At 44.5% G+C, this 24,983-nt stretch overlaps 1 protein-coding gene across 1 annotated transcript in view; it reads right to left on the reverse strand.

Annotated features, from left to right (window-relative positions):
• Positions 1–24,983, reverse strand: part of si:dkey-106n21.1 (solute carrier family 23 member 2) — a 102,180-nt gene that overhangs the window by 71,435 nt on the left and 5,762 nt on the right. Inside the window, exon 2 of the mRNA XM_051952637.1 lies at positions 8,379–8,534. Within this exon, the coding sequence (XP_051808597.1) occupies positions 8,379–8,534 (156 nt within the window). The remainder of the gene's footprint in view (positions 1–8,378; positions 8,535–24,983) is intronic.

Consider the following 24,983-nt stretch of genomic DNA (forward strand, 5'->3'; position numbering starts at 1 on the left):
CAAAAAGCACACAAGTAGTCAGCTAGCAATTATGGTACTAAGATGTACATCTGGACAACATTTGTTTTGTTTGTACCTGAACTGATCACATGTGCACTCTTCTCTGTCTGCCAGTGAGCTGCTTGGATAGAGTCTGCTGTGGCAGATGCACATGATTGGCTATAAGTCAGTGCATCTGTTAGTGCATCAGAGTCTGTGTGTTGTAATTTTGGTCATCAGCTCAAATCTACAGGGGTCCATGTGGGCCCTTCTGTCAGCATGTAGCCCAAAACTTTACTGACTAATATACTATTTGAACTTTTCAAATCTTGAGATATCGGCTGTAAAAATGTTCCATTATAGTTATTTTATGTCCACGAATGATGAAACAAACTCAACTCTCAACATTTCCCATCAAGCTACAGGGATAGTGTGTTATCATTTATGGGCACTGGCTCACCATACTGGAGACAGCTAGCAGGTGGTTTTTTTTTTTTTTTTTTTATGAAAACAACAGGAGATAACTGTTTGGAAAACCTGATTGATGCAATAATCAATGAAATGCAAAAAACATATATCAGTGTAAATGCATTCCTCAATGGTGAAGGCTCCAAAATACATGCTGGTTTATTGTTTTCTTCAAAGAAAAGTGCATAAATAATACCAATATAAATCAAAAACAGAAAAACTCAAAAACTCAGCACTCAATGAATGTAATGATTTCAGCATGACAGTCTTTGATGAAAAACACTTCAGAGCTTTAGCATTTTCCAGTGTTTCCATCTGAGCCATATTAGCAGGATTCCATTGTCATGGCTGCTCAGCTCTGGAATCACCACCTTCTGCTTTTTAAATTTCTGAATGCAACCGCAAACACCACATTTCATTCATTCTATTCTTTTCTCTGTACCTTTACTCGATAAATCAGAAACATTCTCTTAACATTCACCTATAATAAACACTCTGAACCAAGTACTGTCCCCGTCGTGAGGTTTGGCAGGATACACTACCAGGCAAAAGTTTGGACTCACCCCTAATTTTTCTGTGATTGGTTCATATTACCTAGATTATGAGCACAATTTAGCCATGTTTCATTTCTAATCACAGAACTATAGATAAGAACACTGAAACAAAATTGAATCATCTAGCATATACTGTTAATAAACTGCCTAAATCTGTGACTCATCAAAATAGCCTCCTTTAGCTTTGATAACTGCTTGACAAATTCGAGGCATTCTTGCAATTAGTGACATGAGATAATCACTTGAAATTTCCTCCCATGCTTCTGCCAACATCTCATAAAGGTTTGCAGCACTTGTGGGTTGCTTGTTCTTGACGTTTCTGTCCAGTTCATCCCATGCAAGTTCGATGGGGTTAAAGTCAGGGGATTGAGCCGGCCAAGTCATAATCCTTAGCTTCCCCTCCTCTTCTTTCTTGGCCAGATACCTCTGACACAGTTTGGAGGTGTGCTTTGGATCGTTGTCTTAATGGATTAGATTTATACAGCACTTTTCAAGGCACTCAAAGGCACTCATTCACTCACACATTCTCACAGCTGCCCTGGGACAGACTGACGGAAGCGTGGCTGCCAATCCGCACCTACGGCCCCTCCGACCACCACCAACATTAACACGCATTCATACACCAGAGTGAGAGCAGTACTAGATGCAAGGGGGGCGAAGTGTCTTGCCCAAGGACACAACAGCACATGACTAGGCGAGAGCGGGAATCGAACCGCCGACCCTTCGATCATTGGACGACCCACTCTAACACCTGAGCCATCTGTAAACAGAACTGTTTTCCATTTTTCTACAGCCCAATTTCTATGTTCTTTAGCCCACTGAAGTCTCTTCTTTATGTTCTGCTCTCTTAGGAGTGGTTTCCTGGCAGCTTCCCTGCCTTTCAGACCAGACCAAACTCCAATTCTACCAAATCACAGTCTCTACCATGACATATATATATAGAGTACAAACAGAAAACACTTCACGTGGGAGGCACAGGGAAATTAACCAGACAGGTGAAAAACTGAACTAGAACTAAACTGAGGGCGACGGACCAGATGGCCGTGGAGAAACAAAAAATAATCTAAACTAAAACGGGGAGAGGTGACTCATGAATGTCCTAGGTTGGGAGATGGGATAGAGGCAGAGTCCAACAGTTGGAGGGAGTGTGACAGAGTGTGGCATGCGGCAGTGAGCAGCGTGTATCAAGCGTGAAGCATGAAGCAGGGCGTGAAACATGAAACAGAGTCCAGACAGAGAATTGAATGCGACGGCGTGTGGCTTGCAGAGTCCGGAGTGCAGAGTGCCGGTGCAATGATCCAGCACTGAGGACTGGAGAGAGCTGGGTTTTATGCCGTGCTGATTGCTCATCTCTGCCGGCTGTGCACTCAGCACAGTTGTTTGTCGTTGAGCTGATTAACCAGCGCACTGGAGAAGGAGGGGCATGACAGTAACCCCCTCAAGGTGCGCCTCCTGGCGCACATTGGATCGGTTGGGATGCCGGCGAGTGACTTCAGGACCGGCAGGAGGAGCCGCTCTGGGGGGCGGCCCAAGGGACGGGCGGGCTGGGACCGGGCGGGTGGGATGGACAATGTCGGAGGATGGTCCAGGGACGGGAAAGGCTGGAGTCGAACCGCTCCGGAGGACGACCCGGGGGCTGGACTGGTCGGGGCTGGACAAGCTGAAGGGATTGCTCTGGAGGATGGCCTGAGGGCTGGACAGGCCAGGGCTGGACCGGCTGGAGTCGGACAGGCTGAATGGACCACTCCGGAGGACAGCCCGGGTGCAGGATAGGCTGGGGCTGGACGGGGAACTGATAGCCAGGCCGACAGCGGTCCTCTGGCGGCCGGACTGGGAACCGGCAGCTAGCCTGACGAGATCCCTCTGGGGGCCGGGCTGGGAACCGGCAGCTGGCCCGACTGGAATCCTCTGGAGGTCGAGCCGGGAACTGGCAACGGGCCCGACGGGGATCTTCTGGAGGCCGGACCAGGAACCGTCAATGGGCCCGATGGGGCCCCTCTGGGGGCCAGACTGGGAACCGGCAGCTGGCCTGACGGGAACCCTCCGGGGGCTGGACTGGGAACCAGCAGCTGGATCGACGGGGCCCCTCTGGGGGCCGGACTGGGAACCAGCGACGATGGGACCCCTCCGGGGGTTGGGCCGGTGGCCGGACTGGAAACCGGCGATGGTGGGATTCCTCCGGGGGTCGGGCCGGTGGCCGGTCAGGGGACCGGTGACAGTGTGACCCCTCCGGGGGTGACCCCCGACCCGGAGGTCCCTCCAAGAATCAAGCTGGAGCTGGTGGCCTCTCCGGGGAAGGAGCTGGAACCGGGGACGAGCCGGAACCGGCGGCCCCTCCGGGGGCGGAGCTGGAACCGGTTGCCCCTCCGGGGGCAGGAGTGACACTGAAGGCACTTGCAGAGTCCGGCTTGCAGAGTCCGGAGTGCAGAGTGCAGGTGCAATGATCCAGCACTGAGGACTGGAGAGAGCTGGGTTTTATGCCGTGTTGATCACTCATTTCTGCTGCCAGTATAGTTACATCACCATTCTGTACAAACTGCAACAAGAAGCCAACAGCTCAGTCTTGACCTTGGAAACAGTAGTTGTAAGTGTGAGCATATTCCAGTGCTTCCAATCACATCTCATGGGAGTTTTGTTTTTGGTAAAATACAGTTGTCTGAAATCATGAGTAATGCATCAGAGGTATGAGAGGACTACTGTTTTGGTTTCTTTTTCTACATTTTATATCAGAGACATTACATCTACGCTCGGGCGTGCGCTGCACGCTCGTCCCATCTGGGCTACCTGGTTGATCCTGCCAGTAGCATATGCTTGTCTCAAAGATTAAGCCATGCAAGTCTAAGTACACACGGCCGGTACAGTGAAACTGTGAATGGCTCATTAAATCAGTTATGCAGATAGATAAGTCTACTGTGGATATGTGGAAACAAAAAGGCATTACAATTCATTTCTAGCATTTCTGAGTCCCTCTTGGAAATCATAGCATGAAGATACTGTGACAACGTGGTGACTTTGAGGTATCCGAAGCCACGTGTGGCAAAAATGGTCCATAGTAATGTTATCTCCTTGAGCTGACTAACCAGCGCACTGGAGCAGGAGGGGCATGACAGTAATGTTGCTGCCTAAACCTTCTAGTAATGCTTTGGTGGAATTTGGTGTGTACACAGTGTTCCTGTCCTCCAGCATTATCTGGTTGTGCTGTGTACCAAAAGACAAAGTTGACTTTAGACCCATCAGACCACATCCATCTGCCTTCCTTATGGAGGTCACTGAGTCCGATCCAGGTCCATTTCTGTACATACTAGTGAGGCCTCCTATGGTTTGGTTCCAAAGTGAGCTGCAGGACTTTTGACAATCAGTGTCCATCTGCTATGTTGGACAATTACTCATTTCATTTTCACTCATGGTTTACATTCAGTTTACCAGTTATCGCGTTCTGCTTGGTTAGGTTTAGACACCAAGACCAGTTAGTTTGTTTTAGAAAAAAAATTTGATGCTTTGTCTGAATTCCCAGAGAAACTCAGCATACAATATGTTTAATTATTTCAGCATGACAGTCTACAAACAGTAGTTTTTAACATATGTTCTGCAGTTATTTTCCTTTTAAGTAAAATATACGAAAAATATTAGAATTTCTGATTGATGACTAATACTTCAGAGCCTAAGCATTTTCCAGTATTTCCATCTAAACCATATTAGCAGGATTCCAGAGTCATGGCTTCTCAGCTTTGGTGAGGAATGCTGTTCAACACATTGGCTTGAAAACCTGTTCTATTGGATTGACATATGGTGACTACCAAGGTAATAACATCTGATTCACATCAATTTTTTCAAACTATTCAGTCACCCCTCGTGCTATCCTGGCAGAGAATACAACCATCAGCATAGCAATGCTTCAACATACAGTGATCATTCACTCAGTAAAACTCACCTTCATCCTATGGGAGCAAGTGAACTAACTTTTCATGAAAACTCAGTTTTATTCACGTGTTAACATAATTGCACAAGAGTTTTCTAATCATCAATTAGCCTTTCAGCACCATTAGCTAACACAATGTAGCATTAGAAGACAGGAGTGATGGTTGCCAGAAATGGGCCTCTGTACCCCTACACACGTGGACAAAATTGTTGGTACCCCTCAGTTAAAGAAGGAAAAACCCACAATTCTCACTGAAATCACTTGAAACTCACAAAAGTAACAATAAATAAAAATTTATTGAAAATTAAATAATCAAAATCAGCCATCACTTTTGAATTGTTGATTAACATAATTATTTAAAAAAACAAACTAATGAAATAGGGCTGGACAAAAATGATGGTACCCATAACTTAATATTTTGTTGCACAACCTTTTGAGGCAATCACTACAATTAAACGATTTCTGTATTTGTCAATGAGCGTTCTGCAGCTGCCAACAGGTATTTTGGCCCACTCCTCATGAGCAAACAGCTCCAGTTGTCTCAGGTTTGATGGGTGTCTTCTCCAAATGGCATGTTTCAGCTCCTTCCACATATGTTCAATGGGATTCAGATCTGGGCTCATAGAAGGCCACTTTAGAATAGTCCAACGCTTTTCTCTCAGCCATTCTTGGGTGTTTTTGGCTGTGTGTTTTGGATCGTTGTCCTGTTGGAAGACCCATGACCTGCGACTGAGACCAAGCTTTCTGACACCAGGCAGCACATTTCTCTCCAGAATGCCTTGATAGTCTTCAGATTTCATCGTACCTTGCACACTTTCAAGACACCCTGTGCCAGATGCAGCAAAGCAGCCCCAAAACATTACTGAGCCTCCTCCATGTTTCACCGTAGGGACAGTGTTCTTTTCTTCGTATGCTTGGTTTTTGAGTCTATGAACATAGAGTTGATGTGCCTTACCAAAAAGCTCCAGTTTGGTCTCATCTGTCCAAAGGACATTCTCCCAGAAGCTTTGTGGCTTGTCAACATGTATTTTTGCAAATTCCAGTCTGGCTTTTTTATGAGTTTTTTTCAGCAGTGGTGTCCTCCTTGGTCGTCTCCCATGAAGTCCACTTTGGCTCAAACAACGACGAATGGTGCGATCTGACACTGATGTACCTTGGCCTTGGAGTTCACCTTTAATTTCTTTGGAGGTTGCTCTGGGCTCTTTGGATACAATTCCAACGATCCGTCTCTTCAATTTGTCATCAATTTTCCTCTTGCGGCCACGTCCAGGGAGGTTGGCTACTGTCCCGTGGGTCTTGAACTTCTGAATAATATGAGCCACTGTTGTCACAGGAACTTCAAGCTGTTTAGAGATGGTCTTATAGCCTTTACCTTTAAGATGTTTGTCTATAATTTTTTTTCGGATGTCCTGGGACAATTCTCTCCTTCGCTTTCTGTTGTCCATGTTCAGTGTGGTACACACCTTTTCACCAAACACCAGGGTGACTACTTGTCTCCCTTTAAATAGGCAGACTGACTGATTATGAGTTTGGAAACACCTGTGATGTCAATTAAATGACACACCTGAGTTAATCATGTCACTCTGGTCAAATAGTTTTCAATCTTTTATAGAGGTACCATCATTTTTGTCCAGGCCTGTTTCATTAGTTTGTTTTTTTTAAATAATTATGTTAATCAACAATTCAAAAGTAATGGCTGTTTTTGATTATTTAATTTTCAATAAATTTTTATTTATTGTTACTTTTGTGAGTTTCAAGTGATTTCAGTGAGAATTGTGGGTTTTTCCTTCTTTAACTGAGGGGTACCAACAATTTTGTCCACGTGTGTACGTAGATACTCCATTAAAAATCGGCCATTTCCCGTTAGAATAGTCATTTATAGTCATAAAAAATGTTTTTCTTTCAAAAATAAGAACATTTCTAAGTGACCCCAAACTTTTAACGGTAGTGTAAAAAAGGATTCTAAAGAGCTGAGCTAACTTGATTTGACAGTCCCTTTCCTTGTGGTTTCTTTCCAAACCGACCAAGAGAAATTGCAGCAGCAAGTAGGCGGTGGAACTGTTCTACAGTGCTGTAAAATTTTTAACAAGCGCACACACATGCTGCAACTATTTTACACTCAGAGCCAGTACATGGCTTCAAAAAACCTATTTGCTGATTGATTTTAGGACACAAAACAGGAGGAGGAAGGAAATGTAATCTTTCCAACAAGAGAAGATGACAATTTTTTTTTTTTTCAAAAAGCACCATCCTCTTTGTGCTCTGAAGCTGCTCGACTATTAAAAACTTGTTTTGAAGCCTGAGAAATGTCACTGGCATGGCCCCAATATCATGTGTTTACAGCAATTTAGGATGTAACACAGACATGCAAAGAATTTAATGTTTTACACATGGAATCCTTTATCCTGTGGTAAGGGATTTTTGTATTCTGTTACAGTATTTTTTCCATTTAGTTGTAGCAAATTAGTTGTAGAAATACTTCACACTGGGGCTCCACAGTGGCTTGGTGGTTAGCACTCTCGCCTTGCAGCCAGAATATGTCTGGTTTGCGTGCCGGTCTTCCTTGGATCCTTCTGCATAGAGTTTGCATGTTCTCTCTGTGCATATATGTGTTTTCTCTGGGTTCTCCAACTTCCTCCCACAGTCCAAAAGCATGTTGAGGTTAATTTGTGATTCTAAATTGTCCAGAGGTGTGAATATGAGTATAATTGTTTGTCTCTATATGTAGCCCTGTGATAGACTGGTGACCTGTCCAGGGTGCCACCTGCCTTCACCCTGAGTCAGCTGGGATAGACCCCAGCCCCCCCCCCCCATGATCCTAATGAAGGTTAAGCGGTGTATAGATAATGGATGGATTTTGGTGTGAAATGCTTCACATTGATTATTTTCAGTATATGCAGTAAGTAGGACATTTTCTTTAACATTGTGACTTCATAATTACAAACACTCCAGTCTTACTTCAGTCTAGTTTCCATCAAGTACACACTATTGTTTTCAGAAATCATGCTCTGATACAGCTACTTCCTGTCTGCTAACTGCTCATCATTAAACTGCATACACCAAATTGCCAACAGACTATGGAATACCTAGACATGCAATTATTGAGCCAAATAAGTTTTTGAAGTCAAACATAATTCTATAAAGAGTGCAAATACTGGACTTACATTAATCAGGTGGACAGAAAAATTACTAATGACTACAAATATGGCCTTGTCTTTGCCTACAAGAGTAAATAGTACTTTTTTATGTAGACAACACAGTTTTATGAGGCCATAATATAACAGGGCTGCATGTCTGTCACCTTGCGTTGACATTCATTTAACATCTGGAAGCTAAAAATAAATGGATGCAGTGTGTTTTCTGCAGTACTCTCCAGTTTGGGATAAACCTTAGGGACACTTTGGGGACAGCCTCTTCTATTATGTCACTGGGCTAAACAGGTTATGAAATGAATTTACCTGGAAACCAAGCAAAACGCAGAGGTACCATGGAGGCCTGCCATTGAGGGAGTAAACCAGGTCAACACTTTTGTCTGCCGTCTCCTCCAGAGTCTCCTCTGTTTGTGGCTCCTCAATGTCAACCGTCAGCTGTGGCTGTTCATCACTTTCTTTGTCCTTGGAAAGAAGCACAGCAAAGGCAAACTAGTCAGTTTTCCACTGATGTAATTTATCCAAGCAACAAAAAGTTTAAAAAATGTCTTTCTTGAAAGAAATTAACTTTAACTGTACCCGGACTATCTGGACACCAACCCACAGAAGTTATTCTCTCATTTTTTCTGTGAGCATACCAGACACTCTCACAGAGCCAAGGATTCCTGAATGGTTTTGTTATTCATTGTCTTTGAAAGTGAGGGTAGGTCAGAGAAAGCTTTCCATCATCAGTGTTTGCCAAAGTTGCAAGTGGAGTAGTTTTTTTTCTTTCAAATGAAAAAATATACTGAGCCAACCCGGTCTCACGGGGTTCGTGAAACTGTCACGTAAATTTTTGTTTCGGTTTCGTGCGCAACAACATGATTTCGTCATGTTTTTCGTGCCGCTCACCACGAAATGTTTTTCGTGTTGCTCACAACGAAACCCACTGTGGTAATCACATCTGAAAGTGGTTTATACCGGCGGATTCATGACGATCTAAGCTGTCCATCGGCGTATACTGCTTATGTGATCGCGTTTGCGGCCGTCGGACATTCTTTACATTCCTATGCAAATTGGTAAGTGTACCACCGGGTTATGGTTAGGGTTATAGTTAGGTTATGGTTCGGTTCTGGTTAGGTTCTGGTTAGGTTATGGTTAGGGACGATGTCATGCAAAATATAGCGTTGGATTCGCCACGGTTTTACATTAAAAATATAATATACCCATTCGTTTGAAATACGTTCTGAGTGGCACGAAAAGTCCGCCGTTTAAAATACATTGGTGTGCATTTCGTGGTGAGCGGCACGAAAAACATGACGAAATCGTGTTGGTGCGCACGAAACCGAAACAAAAATTTACGTGACAGTTTCACGAATCCTCGTGAGATCGGGCTGACTGAGCATACCCAATGGATTTATTATGACAAGTGGAATGCCTATAGAGATGATAGTGGAGGTTAGGCCCAGTGAAAAACACCTTGTTCCAAATGCTCAGCCCGATCTCACGAGGATTCGTGAAACTGTTACGTAAATTTTTGTTTCGGTTTCGTGCGCACCAACACGATTTCGTCATGTTTTTCGTGCCGCTCACCACGAAATGCGCACCAATGTATTTTAAACGGCGGACTTTTCGTGCCACCCAGAACGTATTTCAAACGAATGTGTGTATTATATTTTTAATGTAAAACCATGGCGAATCCAACGCTATATTTTGCATGACATCGTCCCTAACCATAACCCTAACCATAACCATAACCATAACCTAACCATAACCTAACCATAACCCGGTGGTACACTTACCAATTTGCATAGGAATTTAAAGAATGTCCGGCGGCCGGCGGCCGCAAACGCGATCACACAAGCAGTATACGCCGATGGACAGCTTAGATCGTCATGAATCCGCTGGTATAAACCACTTTCAGCTGTGATTACCACAGCGGGTTTCGTTGTGAGCAACACGAAAAACATTTCGTGGTGAGCGGCACGAAAAACATGACGAAATCGTGTTGGTGCGCACGAAAAAGAAACAAAAAATTTACGTAACAGTTTCACGAATCCCCGTGAGACCGTGTTGAAATGCTAGAGTGCTGATGATGAAAGTGCTGAAGCTCAAGTACTCTGGTGGTCTTTCTACAGAGCAAGCTCACCTTTTACAGACAATGTCATTAATATTTGCTAGACAGAGATAGATGTTGCTCTATGAACTATTCCCCAACACCACCCATTCTGTCAGTTTTACAGATCACAACACTGAACTGAGACGTGAGACACATGTTTTCTAGGTGGTGGTCCAGCCCACTAAGAGCTGTTGGATTTACAAAGAACGAATATCAAACAGGTATTCAACCATGCTGTTCTGAGGAGCTCCCATGCGATGCAGGTCCTTCACCCAGTCTGCCAACTCTTTGATGGACTTCACCTGCTCATCAAGGTGCATATCGATGAAGTCACACATGCATTAGTCGTTGTGATAAGAGCAGATGATGTCTGGCACCAGTATGTTGGCAGTGGGGTAGTGGAGTGTCGGCACAAAGGATTAACTTTTTCCCCTTAGATACTTAGGTGACAATCAACACCTTTTGCTCTTTCTCATATTCTTTAAGACATTATTATGCAGTTTTTGTCATGGTACGGAGTGGGTTGTCCTGCTGTAGGAGGCTGCTGCTGTCAGGGAGTGCTGTTGCCATGGGAGACCCATGAGCTTGGTCTGCAACAATGGCATCTGTCAGCGTAATATCCACATGAAAGCTAAATACTTCCTGAAGTGATCGTAAATGTGTCAGCTGCACCGGCATTGGCTTTTTAGATATGTAGTATGTTTGTGGAACATATCCGCACAGGCAAAAAAATCGTCTTCCAGCATCTTCTGCTGTCCTTTAATGTGTCCATTTGGCTATATCCCATATTTACATATATTTATGCAGCTGTAGTAGCAATAGTATGAAAAGTAAGCTTTTGTCAAAGGGTTGCGTTAGTACCTACTCAGTCATATCTAGGTTTAACAAGCAGGGAGAATTTACAGAGGACCTGATCTCTTTGCCCTTATTTCTCTGACTGCTGTTCAAACGTATAGAACAAGACATCGGCACCGTCAGACGTTCTGTTCCCATTAGGGAAACATATATGCGCGGCAATATAAGGCATTTTACAATGAAGTGTCGACTAAATAACCATTAGTGTTGTCAGAGGAAGCCTTTGCTTGACTCACTTCAGTTTACTAGAAGAACACAGATACTGGAGATCGTATTTATGCTGCTTTAGAAAGAGGCCTTTTTCTTGTCATTTAAATAATTTTGGTAAGATCAAGCACAAGGTAAATCATAGAAATGTGAGAAAAATGATTATCAAGTGCAATTGTCTGGAATGTAACTTTGAAGTCACTGGCTCTCAGCTAGCCATCCAAAGACAGGTCACGAGTAGGAGAATAGCATGGAGAGAAATAAATCTCTGTGCTAGTGACAAAAACAACAGAAACAGAAGTTTTGGATTTGAAGATTTTTGCAAGTAATTTGCTTTCGGGAATGAAGCGTGTCCAGTGCTAAGGGCAGTTATGCACATAAAGCCATGCACAACATGACTGTATGGTCACATTAACAGTTTTGGAAATATAACATTGACAAAAACAGAGATGACTCGGTTTTTCTTCAGGCACAGCACAATGTTATTTGGTGGAAAAAATGAATTCAAAGCAGCCTCAGATTTTCACACATAAATGTAACCAAAACCACATGTCTCCAAACCGATTCCACAAACACAAAAACAGCCTTACACTTTAAAGGATGAAACATGGTGTTTTTCTTTTAAATTTGTCTGTTGTGGCTGCATGAGTTGTACTTTGCACCCATCACCAATGTTTTTGAGATTTGTGGAAATGAGGACTCATACACAATGATGTCAGCGTAAGCAGTGGCAACAGTTTATTCAAAACTGTTTTAAATTTACTGCAAAACTTTCTGTACATTTGTATATAATCGAGTCAACATCCTTAAAAGACAAAAGCATCAGTGAGCATCCAGGCATCCTGTTCTGTTGAGAGGTTTTTGGGGAATTTGTTTGGCATTCTTTGGGGAAAATTGTTTGGTGGTGCTTGGGAGTTTAACTTACAATACTTACGCTACTGTTCAAAGGTTTGGGGCCACTTACAAATGTCCTTATAATAATAAGATAATGAGATAATTCTAAGTGAATCAGAAATACAATTTAGACATTGTTAAGATAATGAATGACTGTTCTAGCTGGAAACAGTTGGTTTTTAATGGAATATCTACATAGAGGTACAGAGGAACATTTCCAGTAACCACCACTCCTGTGTTCTAATGCTACATTGTGTGAGCTAATGGTGTTGAAAGGCTAATTGATGAATTAGAAAACCCTTGTGCAATTATAATTATTTTAGCACATAAATAAAAGTGTGAGTTTTCACGGAAAACATGAAATCATCTGGGTGACCCCAAACTTTTGAACAGTTGTTGTAGAAAAGGCTGCTCAGTGTAAATGTCATGCTGGCCCTTTAAGGGGCGAAGCTTAGACCACCGGTCTGAACTGGATGCAGGAAAGGGGAGTAGAGGCAAAGAGAAGAGACGAGAGACAGTTGCATAGTTTGTACTGAGTTATTTGGTTTATGTTAAAGTTCCGTTCTCCAGTCACCAATATTGAAAGTGTGCGTAATTACAAGTAAGTGTGCATTATAAGCCTGGTTGCTTGATAATACTTGTTTCCACATGCGCAGCTAAAGGAGTCATTAACGCAGTGACAGTTAGCATGTCTAGCACGTGTTGATTTACTGTAGTATTATTGTGTGTCATTTAGACGCTAATACTGTTCTATTTGTGTTCTGTTCTAGACCACACACACAGACACCCTTACCACCTACAAGTAGTTGTACAAAACAGCAAGAAGTGGTGCTGGAGAACAGCTGTAAAGTTGATTTATCCTCATTAAAAAGCCCTTGCATCATCAACGCCTCTTCATTTGGAGTTCTAACTGGACTCACCCCAGTGATTTGCATTGTCCACGAGCAAATAGAGTCACTCGCTTTCAGTTGTGTAAAATAATGACAATGGGGACCCAGTGACCTTCAAGGACCACCTGACATGTGACACCAGGGGCCATCTTCAAGTGCAAAGAGGTCAAGTCTCTCTTAAAGCAGGTCGCATAGGACAGATCAGTTTATTGTCGGTCAGTACAAACACTTGAAGAGCTGCCTGTTCAAAGCTGAACTATGTTTGGTTTCATGGTGCAATGAATGAGTAACCTTTCAGGTATTTTATAGTAAAAAAAAAAAAAAAATGCCAACAGTAACTTATGGTAACTATAACATGTTCTGTTCTCAGGAATATTTATTTTCTATTATTTATTTGTACATAGTATATCATTAGATGTCCCGTGTGAGTAATGAGCTGTTTTCAAATGCAAAGAGGTCAGTTCCTCTTAACACAGTCCACATGGGACAGATCAGTTTCTAAAGGGTCTATATAACACATTGTTTCCTGAGATGAGGAGAAGTGGAAGCAAGTCAGTAGATGATACCAGTGTTTATAATGTGACGGAGTTGTTCATGGAGGGAGCATGTTAAAGCTGTAACAGACGGAGGGTTAAGATAGTAACATATGAGTATACATCAGTAACAAAACTGTGAGGGTTAAAATAAATGAGATTTAATGGACAAACAAAAAAATAACAAAACAAGCCCCCTTAACTTTTTCAAATCTGTTGTGAGGATTTACATATTTTTATATCTGTTGGGAGCCAGCCCTGTTTAGAATATGTTTTCCACTTGAAGAAGAAGAGAAACTGATGCAAGTTCATCTGTCAGATTTTCATTTTTGACCAAAACCTTAGGCTGGGCAGGCCAAGGCTGGGAGGTCCATTCCGGAGGGCGACCTGAAGGCTGGAGGGCCCACTTTAGAGGGAGATCCGTGGGCTGGACCGGCTGGAGTGACTGATTCGGAGGCCGGTCTGGGGGCTGAATAAGCTGGAGGGACCGCTCTTGCGGACGGCCCGAGGGCTGGACAGGCTGGGGCCGGACAGGCAGAGGGGACCGCTCCGGAGGACGGCCCGAGAACTGGACAGACAGGAGGGACCGCTCCAGAGGACGGCCCGAGGGCTGGACAGGCTGGGGCCGGACAGGCAGAGGGGACCGCTCCGGAGGACGGCCCGAGAACTGGACAGACAGGAGGGACCGCTCCAGAGGACGGCCCGGGAACTGGACAGACAGGAGGGACCGCTCCGGAGGACGGCCCAGGGGCCGGACAGTAAATCGATGGCCAGGCCGACGAAGGTCCTCAGGAGGCCGGACTGGGAACCGAACTGAGGACCGGCGTTGGCGAGACCTCTCCGGGGGCCAGGTCGGAGGCCAGACTGGGAGCCGGCGGAGGCGGGACCTCACCGGGGCGTCGACCTCCTCAGGGACTGGAGGCGGGGCGTCGACCTCCTCCACCGGAGGGTCCGCGGTGGTCTGGGCCAGATCTGGAGGTGAGGAGGTGTCCGACCCCTCCGGAGCTGGAGCCAGGGGGCCACGGCGCCTCCTGGCATCGTGCCTTCGGCGGCCAGGTCTCTTGGCGGGCGGTTCTTCCGGTTGCGGGGAGTCCGGATTCAGTTGGCTGCCAGCAGAGAGTCTCAGAGGGCCGGGCATGTTGGGCAGGGGGGCGTCCAGGAACTCCTGAATGTAGTCTGGCAGGTAGCCGAATAGCCCAGGTCGCTGAGCTGCTAACCTGAGATCCGGGATCACCGTTTCCTCCTTGAGGTCCTTCCTCCACTCATGTAGATCGCGTAATGCTAAAAAGTATATGCTGTTCTCTACACAGGAGAGGAGAACTACTAGGGAGGAGCCCTGGGTCCAGGTCGGGGCGTCAGCTGAGTTTTCTGTTGGTGGTGTCGGGGTCTGGTTCTGGGGATCAGTGGACTGATTCTGTGTCTGGTTTTGGGGAGCAAAGATCTGGTTCGGTGTCAGGTTCTGGGGGGGCCTGAAGACTGGGCCGGGGTCTGGGTCTGGGGCACAGAGGGCTGGGCCGGTGTCAGGGTCTGGTTCTGGGTCTGGTTCTGGGGAACAGAGGACAGGAAGATGGCCCCCATGTGGACTGGAAATGGAGGGTCGGTGTGGGGCCCCGCTGAAACAGGATCCAGGGAGCCACGGCGCCTCCCAGCGGCCAGGTCGCTTGGTGGCTGGCTCCATGGCTGGCAGGGAGACAAGTTCAGACTGACTGTCGGATGAGAAGCTGGGGGGAGGCAAACCAAGGGATCGGTCCAACAAAACAAAACAAAACAAAAAAAATCACACAGTTCATGGGAGGAGATGGAAAAAGGTGGGGGCTGAGTGCCTCTCTTCCAGGGTCCATACTGCCTCTTGGAAGGCAGCTTAATTGCTAGGCGGGTTCCCCAGAAATGAGAGGAAGTGTCAAAACTCAACATGGTGATTGGGGAATCGGGAAACGAGGTGAGGAGCTGTGCAGAGGGATTCCGATAGCGGGGATGGCGACGACTGTGCGGGGAGAGGATTGGTCCGAACCCTGGTAGTGGGTTCTTCGGGCCCTGTTGTTGGCCAGATCGTTCTGTCACGGCTCTAGGAGTCTGGACCCGAGCAGAGAGTCACACGACCAGGGCTGGGTAGAATGAAACAGTTTTTATTGTAGGAAATGAGTAAGGGAGGTGGGTGAATCCCTTGCAGTTGAAGGCAGACGAAGGAGGGAAGCCGGCGGGGAGACAGACGCAGGATGAGTGGAGCCGGGAGTCCAGGGGAAAAAGAAGTGAGCCGAATGGTTTCTGAGGGTGTCCCAAGGAGACAGGGCAGGTGAGAGCCCGGACAGCTGGAGTCTGGGCAGAGCAGAGATACAGAGACGTTAAAACCTCCAATTTTGCAACGTACCTTTGGGAGCAGCTAGAAAGTACTGACTGGTAAGTCAAGTTCAACGATCTGGCAGGGTGTGGAAGGTTCAGCTGGTCTTTATTGCAGCAGGTGTAATCTTGGCGATGAGTTTCAGCTGTCCGGGTCTCATGGGGAGGCTTATCACCTGAGTGGAGACAGCTGAGAGCCGCGCTCCACTCAGGTGCAGTGCTGGCGAGAGAGAAGGGAGAGAGAGAGGGAGAGCAGAGCAATAGAGCAAAGTAGACAGTGGGAAACAGACAGGATAGGGTGTTTGGATGCCAGATGGGGAGGACAGGGGGTGAGAAGGGAGCTCTGACAAGCATAGCTTGTGAACTGAGGACTGTTTACTTCAACTTAAAGTTGTCTTCAGCAATGGAAGTTGATCAAGCCTTGAAAGTTAGTACTGCCAAATCCTACAGGTGTCCCAACTGTTCTTGATTATTTACAACCCTCTCTGTCCGCATTAAAGTAGAGTTGGAACACACTATGGTGCCATACCCTCGAAAGCATTATTTGAACAGTATTGTACTGCAGAAAATAGTGTGTTGCTATAAAAATGGAGAGGAAAAGGCAATTTACAATAGAAGAGAGAAAAACCATCAGAAAATTTAAAAATGCAGGTCTTTCCTATAGAGGAATTGAAAATGTATGTCTTTACTACAAAGGAAAGAAAGTCAAGGTGTCAGTGAGTACAGTTTTCTTCACCATCAAAAGGCATTCAAAAAATGGAAGAAACTCTGACAGGAAAAGGTCTGGAAGACCCAAAGCCACAGCAGAATCAGAAGACAAGTTTCTGAGAGTCACCAGCTTGGTGATAGTCAGCTTACAGGACAGCAGCTTTAAACACAGTTATTTTTATTAGTGGTCGTAGTAAGCAGGTCTCAGTTTCAACTTTGAAGAGAAGACTTCAAATTGCAGGTTTGACAAGCTGAGTTGCAGCAAGAAAGCCATTGCTAAGATGTCAGAATAAGAAAAAAAGGCTGACTTGGGCCATGAAACACTGCCATTGGACTACTGAAGACTGGAATCTTGGGTTCATCAGATTTTTGTACACCGTCGAGTAGGAGAAAGGATGGTTCCTCAGTGTGTGACGTCAACTGTAAAATATGGACAAGAAAGCGTGATGGTCTGGAGCTGTTTTACTGGATCCAGGGTCGGTGACTTGTACAGAGTGAGAGGAACCCTGAACCAAAATGGCTACCACAGCGTTCTGCAGCACCATGCAGTACCCTCTAGTATGTTCCTAGTTGGTCACGGGTTCATCCGAAAGCAAGATAATGACCCAAAACGTAAGTTCAAACTATGCCAGAACTACCTTAGGAAAAAGAACAAGATGGTAAGCTTGAAAACATGGATTGGCCAGCACAGTCTCCAGACTTAAATCCTGTGGAGCTCGTTTGGGATGAACTGGACAGAAGAGTGAAAGTAAAACAACCTACTAGTGCCACACATTTATGGGAACATTTGATTTTCATCATGCAAAGAATGCCACAAGTGTATTCAGTTGTTTTATCTATGAAAGGTGACTACTTTGATGAGTCAGAAGTTTAAAATAGATTTCTGAATTTTTTTAAACTTCATTTGTTTATTTACTCTGTGCTTTTATTTCAGAGTTAACATGCAGAATTTCTTTTTTAATGCTGACACACAAACTTCATGTGAGATACATGTGAGATCATTTGCCAATTTTGAATCGTTATTCGCTGTATTTGAAAAGGTTCAGGTTCTAATGTTTCAAGTTTGTTCCAGGCATTTCCAGTTGGAAGAGCCTGATTGGCTGCAGCAGTTTTTCACTTGATTAGACATGACAAGTCAAAATGGGCTTTTACATTGGTTACATTTTCACTTGAATCACTGGCTTGTTATATTTATATTACAGCGCATTTACTTTTCTTTCTTTTTTTTTATCTCCCCATTTAGAAAAAATTAAATTGAAAAATTAAAATAGATTAATTTTACAGTTAGAAACCATTTTTTTGTGTGGTAAAACTCCTTTGTATCCATCTTGACACAAGTGGCATGGCAACTCAGATATTTTGTGTTTTAATGTAGCATGTGTTGTTAACACTGTAACAAACCTTTGGGTCAGTCTAAATCAGCTCCATTTACTAAAGTAGACCACCTAACAGGACAATGAGTAGGAAAGTCTGTTTTATATGCCCTCGTGACTTTACATGCTGATTTTAAGATACATCTGACTTAATAATCCATCCATCCATTCTCTATACACCGCTTTATCCTCACTAGGGTCGTGGGGGGGTGCTGGAGCCTATCCCAGCTGATTCGGGTGAAGGCAGGAGACACCCTGGACAGGTCGCCAGTCTGTCGCAGGGCTACATATACAGACAAACAATCACACTCACATTCACACCTATGGGTAATTTAGAGTAACCAATTAACCTCAGCATATTTTTGGACTGTGGGAGGAAGCCGGAGTACCCAAAGAAAACCCACGCATGCACAGGGAGAACATGCAAACTCTATGCAGAAAGATCCTAGGCCCACCCCGGGATTTGAACCAGGGATCTTCTTGCTGCAAGGCAAATGTGCTAACCACTATAGACCCCTTGCAGTGTTTACTAACACAAGGTATGCACGCGCAGACCCGGTGCAGGAGCTCCTCCTCCGCGTTTAGGAAATTGCATGTCTCGGCTTTGGCCGCATCAATGGGCTCGCTTTGAGAAGGCGGTAGCGGCTGTTGTTTGGGGCTGCCGCCGCCGACAGCCGCCTCCTGCTGCCTGCCGGACACGGCCTCTTGCTGTTTAGATGCAGCGGATGGTGTGCTGTCCTGTTGCTGCTGACCTGGTTCGGCATGTTGGGTATTAAAGTATTCCTTCAATGCGTTATCAGGCACTACTTTGACATACTGCACTGTCCTGCTAACGGGCTCAGGGCTTCTCCGGTATATCAGCAGGAACTGTGATATCAACGTAACGACTGCTCCGGAGAACGCGGAAATCAGTATTAAGTAAACCAAACGTTTAGCCACGGTAACAAAGCAAGTTCCACCTGGTCGCTGTCACAGCTGCCATATCATCTGCTTTACTACGATTCTGACAGCCGACAGCACAACAAGAAAGCATATTTAGCGTAATATGTGCTTGCAATATCACGCCTTGGCCAGGTAAACAGGCTTTGTTTTGAACCGGGTCTGCGCATGCAGCTGCCTAATTAAGTATGCATACGTCATGTGAAAGGGGTCTATACCACTGTGCAGCCCGACTTAACAATAATGAACATATTTTATAAATCTTCTGGGACCCTGTCTGCACACCTGCCCTAGTGTTTCTTTTTTTATGGACATGTAGGGAATAGTGAAAAGGAAGACTGATGATGGATCGTATTCTATAGCTTTTACAGCTGTAATCTCGAGAGAGTACTTTCTGCAAACTAAAATTTAAACCATATATCGATGGAGTTTTGCCCCAACATTCACTGTATATGCTTCACACATTTAAACAGATCACAAGATAACATCCAGCTTCAAGTGAATATATTTGACATGAATCTTCCATCATTCCTGCCAAAGGAGCAGCCTCGCCTTTTAAACCTGCTGTGCTTCAGAGGAAGAACCTGGCATTCAGTCAGACTGACACTCTGAAATAGGCTACAGCAACAACAGACAAATCTGCAACACATTTGCTCCCTGCCTTTGATTTGCCTTCACAGTGTCAAAGTTTCAGCAGGTAATGTCCACAGATGTTTGCTTTGATGATTACGTGACCATTTGCTTCCATCTAGTGCAGGGGTGCACACACTTTTCCAGCATGTGAGCTACTTATAAAATGACCAAGTCAAAATGATCTACCTACTATAAATTTGCAAAACATATATTTATTTATAAATATATTGAGAATTCTTTCTATGAACCATATATGTTGGTGTACCTTGCATAACTACATGAATCCATATTGCTCAATACAACTCTGTGCATTTTTTGTCATTACCTTACTCTGATGACTTGCACTGAATGGAATCAGCCAGGGATGCATAGTCCGGACAGTAGCTGCTGACAGTCAGCCTCAGGCACACTTCCAAATGATCATCAGTCATGGTGGAACGGTACTTGGACTTAATGATCTTCATGTGGGAAAAGGCTGACTCGCATAAATAAGTGGAGCCGAATAATGCAGTCAAGGAGGTTGCACAATTTCTCATGTTGGGGTACTTTTCCTCTGTGAGTAAGTTCCAAAACTGTCCATGAGCTCTGGACTTCAGCTCAATGTCGGCTTGTAGTGTTAAAATCTCATCCTCCACTCCAGATGAGTTCAGGTGAAACAGTGTTGCGATTTTTGATGCAAGTGAAACAACCTCAGCATCTTCCCGAAAAGGGTAGCACATGAATGTAGCAATAGGCTCGAGTAAAGTAAAGTCTTGAAATCGTTTGTCAAACTCTGAGAGGCAATTGTCAATCTGTTCTGTGTAGCGTACAGTGTCAAGCTGCACACATGACTTCCCCTGCATCTCCAGCTCTGATGTGAGGTTCTGGAAGTTTGCCAAATCCTGGGGCCTATTTCACGAAGCAGGTTTAGTGAAAACTCTGAGTTTGTTAACCCTGAAATGAGGGAAACTCAGAGTTTTCCGTTTCACGAAGTGAGGTAACTCTAACCAGGGAATGCGGGGTAACTCGAGCCTGTTTCACAAAGAGGGGTAACTTCAACTCTCGGTCAGTTACCGCAGTAACAGACTCTATGACTCTAACCTGGTCGCCAGCAGGTTTATCTGAGAAAACCTCGAGTTTCTCTCCGTCTCCGCCCACTTTCAGCCACACACGCTGTTTCATTTCCTAATTCATTCAGACAGTAAGCGAGCGAGTTTTGGCGTAGAACAGCTTTTATTAACGATCCAGTGGATAAAGGAGCAGCATTACTGCACAGATAATTAAATATTCGTCGGTAGATTGTTATCAGACCGAGCATAAATGTTCTCGCATTTCCGGACAATTATCGGTTTGAGCGGTACCGTTTCGTATTCGTTTCAAGTCCATAATCTACATAAACAACCTAATCCGTCCTTACATTTACATTACCAGCCGCAGTCATGCTCTCACATCCAGCAGATATTGTGTGTTGCGCTGTGGTTCTTTGCAAATGGAAGTTTTTATATGATGTCAGAGATGCAGAGCACTACAGTAAGACAACTGTATGCAGGACAGTCAGAAAAGTTTTCCTGGCTCTGAAACGACTTTTACTCGTCATTGTGGTTTTCCTGGACACAAACCTGTCAGAGCATCAAGGAGGATCCATGGGATTGCAGGTGAATGATGTAGAGATCTGTTAAATTAATTTTAAATCATATTCTGTTAATGACATGCAGCCTCAGACTGGGATTAGTAATTTTAATTTCTTTTAGGATTTCCCAGTGTGATTGGCTGCATAGATGCACACACATCCCCATCACAGCTCCCTCACATCATGAATAGGAAGTCCATTCACAGCATAAATGTGCAGGTAGGCTACAGGTAGACTGACTACTGTTTCTAAATGTTAAAGACTGCATCATAGTTCAACATCTGTCATTCTCTGCACTGTCCAGATCATATGTGATGCTGCATACATCATTTCTAATGTGGAGGCCACGTGGTCTGGGTCTGTTCATGACTCCAGGATTTATGGAGAGTCTAACCTGAGCAACAGACTGCAGCATGGTCAGCAGACTAAAGATTTTCACAATATAATTCTCTTGTCTCCCTCCTTTAATATGCTCTGATGTATCCACTATACATTACAGGAGAGTTTGATGGCCTTCTGCTGGGTGACAGGGGTTACCATGCCAACCCAGGCTGATGACCTCATACCCTGACCCTGAACCAGGCCCCCAACAGAACTTCAACCGGGCTCACTGCAGGACCAGAGCCCGGGTGGAGATGACCATAGGCCTGCTGAAAGCCCGTTTCCAGTGCCTACATCTCCTCGGGCCTGTGATATTACTGTGGCATGTGTTGTTCTTCATAATATTACCACTATTAGAGGAGAGCAACACCCTGCCCTACAAACTGAAGACCAAGATGATGAGCCCATCCACCTGCAGCTATCCAGGACAGCAGAGCAGTCAGAGACACCGTATGCAATAATCACTTTAGAGTTTAAGTCACCATCATCACCACCACAGCAAATAAAGACATGATACACATTTCATTTGGTCTTCTTTATTTCCTACAAATAAAAGAGATAGTTCAGTTCATGTTCCAATAGTTAACATAATTCACCTGTGACCATCACCACCTCTAACTTGTGCTCCAGTATTTCAATTTCCAGATCTGCCCTCCTAATCTGTTTTTGGATTTTTCTCAGGAAATGCAGTTTTTAAATCAGTTTTCCTGATAACTGGGAATACATAGAGGACATTCAATTATACAGTTGCACATGAATTCCACAGAATGAACCTCTGGTGTTTCCTGAACATCCATCTCACTGCAGTGGAAGCTGAGGGACCATTCTGCTGCTGTCCAGCCATGCTCTGTTAAAAAAGATGAGAATGTGCAATACTTAGATACTAGTGTAGGGTAAATGTCACACTCTATATTCCACCCAAAATCTGAATGAGAAGAGAACTATCAGTAACATACTTCTATATGCCTTTCTGGATCCCCCTCTGTAAAGGCAGCAGACACAGTTTCATCCTCTTCATCCTAGATCAGTGACATGTTTCAGTAAACTTAAACTACCATTTGGATAAATCTTTGGAGTGTTGCCTACTTACAATTACAAGGTACATATATATATATATATATATATATATATATGCATCCATGACCTTTTATACCACCGTTTTACAGGCATCTGCTTTCTTTCTGTTGGCTGAGCAGAAGTCTGTGTTAGTTTAAATAGGCTTAATTATTTAACAGGACATGATATGGATGCAGACATTTAGGCTATGTGTGGATAAAACAACTGCACAGTCAAACAGCCACTTAATATTTAGGATACTTCACAATGTAAAACATGATCAACATGAAGTACCTCCATGAAATAATGCCGAGGTCTGACCTGTTTGAACAATGTTGTTATATTTCATCTTAAGCTGTTGCCCCGTGCGCTTCTCCCCTGCGAGATTTCACCTAAATGAAATAACTTACTAGGCTGCTATTCAGACAGTTATTCCCTGTAATATTATTACGATTACAAAGGACGACATTTAAACTTACACATTGATCCGGGCTGTTCTCCACGCCGTCTCCCTCTCTTTTACAGCTGCAGCGGTGTTGCAGTTCATTCTAAAAACGTGTTCAAACTCGCAATATGAGCACGTTAAAAACTTCCAGTGCAAAAACGCAGCCTTTCGCTTCCCCGTTTCCATGGTGATTCGTCGAATCGGGGTTCCATTGATGCTGTTTTTTCAGACTTGCGGTGCACGCGCGTAACTCCGGGTCAAATTACTCCGAGTTGATTAACCCAACTCAAATCAGCCCTTGTGAAACCGAAAGCTCAGAGTTTTCTATCTCAGAGTAGATCAACTCAGAGTTGTGGAAGAAACTCAGAGTTTGTAAAACCTGCTTCGTGAAATAGGCCCCTGGTGCTAGAGCTTCGAGGAGAGATGTTGCATTTTTCGTTTGAAAGCATTAACTGAGCTTATCATATTGATCACAGTTTTGTCTTTTCCTTGCAGCTCTAGATTAAGGTCATTTAACATGTTGGTCAGATCGGTTAAAAATGCCAAGTCTAGCAGCCACTGGTCGTCACTTAGTTGGTTATATTCTGCATGTTTAGCTTCACGGAAAAAAACCTTAATCTCCGGACAGAGGTCTCGAAATCTTTGCAGGAATTTCCCTCGACTAAGCCATCTGACATCAGTGTGCAACAGTAACTCAGAGTGGTCACCGTCAGTGTTATCCAGATGTGCACGGAATAGACGTCTTTGAAGAGATCTGGCGCAAATAGAACAGGCGATCTTCGTTGCCACATCCATTATTTCTTTCATGTTGAGCATTTTTGCGCATAACGCTTGTTGGGGTATTATACAGTGGTAATTAAGGAAGTCTGGGAAAGCATCGTCCTCCCTGCACTTTGCAATAAACCCATTTGAGCGGCCAACCATCGCAGGCGCTCCGTCCGTGGTGATGGACACCATTTTGTACACTGGGAGCTGGGTTTTCTCAATAAAGTTTTTAAAAGACTGAAATATGTCTTCTCCTCGCGTGTGTTCTTCCATGGGCAGGATTGTTAACAGCTCCTCTTTTGTGCTCATATCAGTAAGCACCATCCGAAAAATAAAAATGCACAACTGGTCTGTGTCACTCACGTCTGTAGACTCATCCAACTGCAGAGAGAAACACTCGCAATCTGTGATGTCCTTCCAAAGTTGCTTAGTCAAATCCTCAGCCATGGCTTCACTGCGTCGTGTAACTGTAGTTCTTGATAGCTGGAGAGCTCTTATCGAAGATAGTATTTCTGTTTTGTTTTTAAAGTCTTTGAACAACGAGTCAGCTGCTTCAACAAATGCCTCTTTTACCATTTCTCCGTCTTGGAAGGATTTCTTGTTCTTAACGATTAAGTGACTCACCCGGAACGAAGCTTCAGTGGCTGCCTTTGCTTTTGAAGTTAGCTGTGAGAAAAATGACTGCTGTCCGGACAACTGGGATTTTAGTTCCTTCACCTTTCTCCTTCTCAGCTCGCTTTTCGGAGGGAAGTCAGTATCGTAGTTTTTATGAACAGTCCGAAAATGCCGCTCCACATTTCCCTTTTTCGGTATAGCGATGACAGACTGGCAGATGAGGCAAATGCACTTTGAAAATGACATAGTGAAAAAAAGTCCACCTCCCATTCCGTATGGAAATGGTACGTTTTTGGCTTTTTACTTGGGCGAGCTCCCTCACTCATTTTTATATCCTTAAGTTTAGAAGAAATAAATTGGAGGCTAACTCACGAGCTTGCTAGAACGCGCCGTTATGTGCGCATGTCCAGTGACCCCTCTGTCAGAAAAGGTCCGATTGGTCAGACCGACCTCCCTCTATGCCAATCAAGTGACAAATTTCAGAGCAAAGACGGATCATAGGCTGACGTCTATGTTTTAATGTCATGCGATCGACCCACAGTACCTTCGCGATCGACTGGTAGATCGCGATCGACG

The sequence above is a fragment of the Acanthochromis polyacanthus genome, chromosome 8 (genome assembly GCF_021347895.1).
Source record: "Acanthochromis polyacanthus isolate Apoly-LR-REF ecotype Palm Island chromosome 8, KAUST_Apoly_ChrSc, whole genome shotgun sequence".
NCBI classification, from domain to species: Eukaryota; Metazoa; Chordata; class Actinopteri; family Pomacentridae; genus Acanthochromis; species Acanthochromis polyacanthus.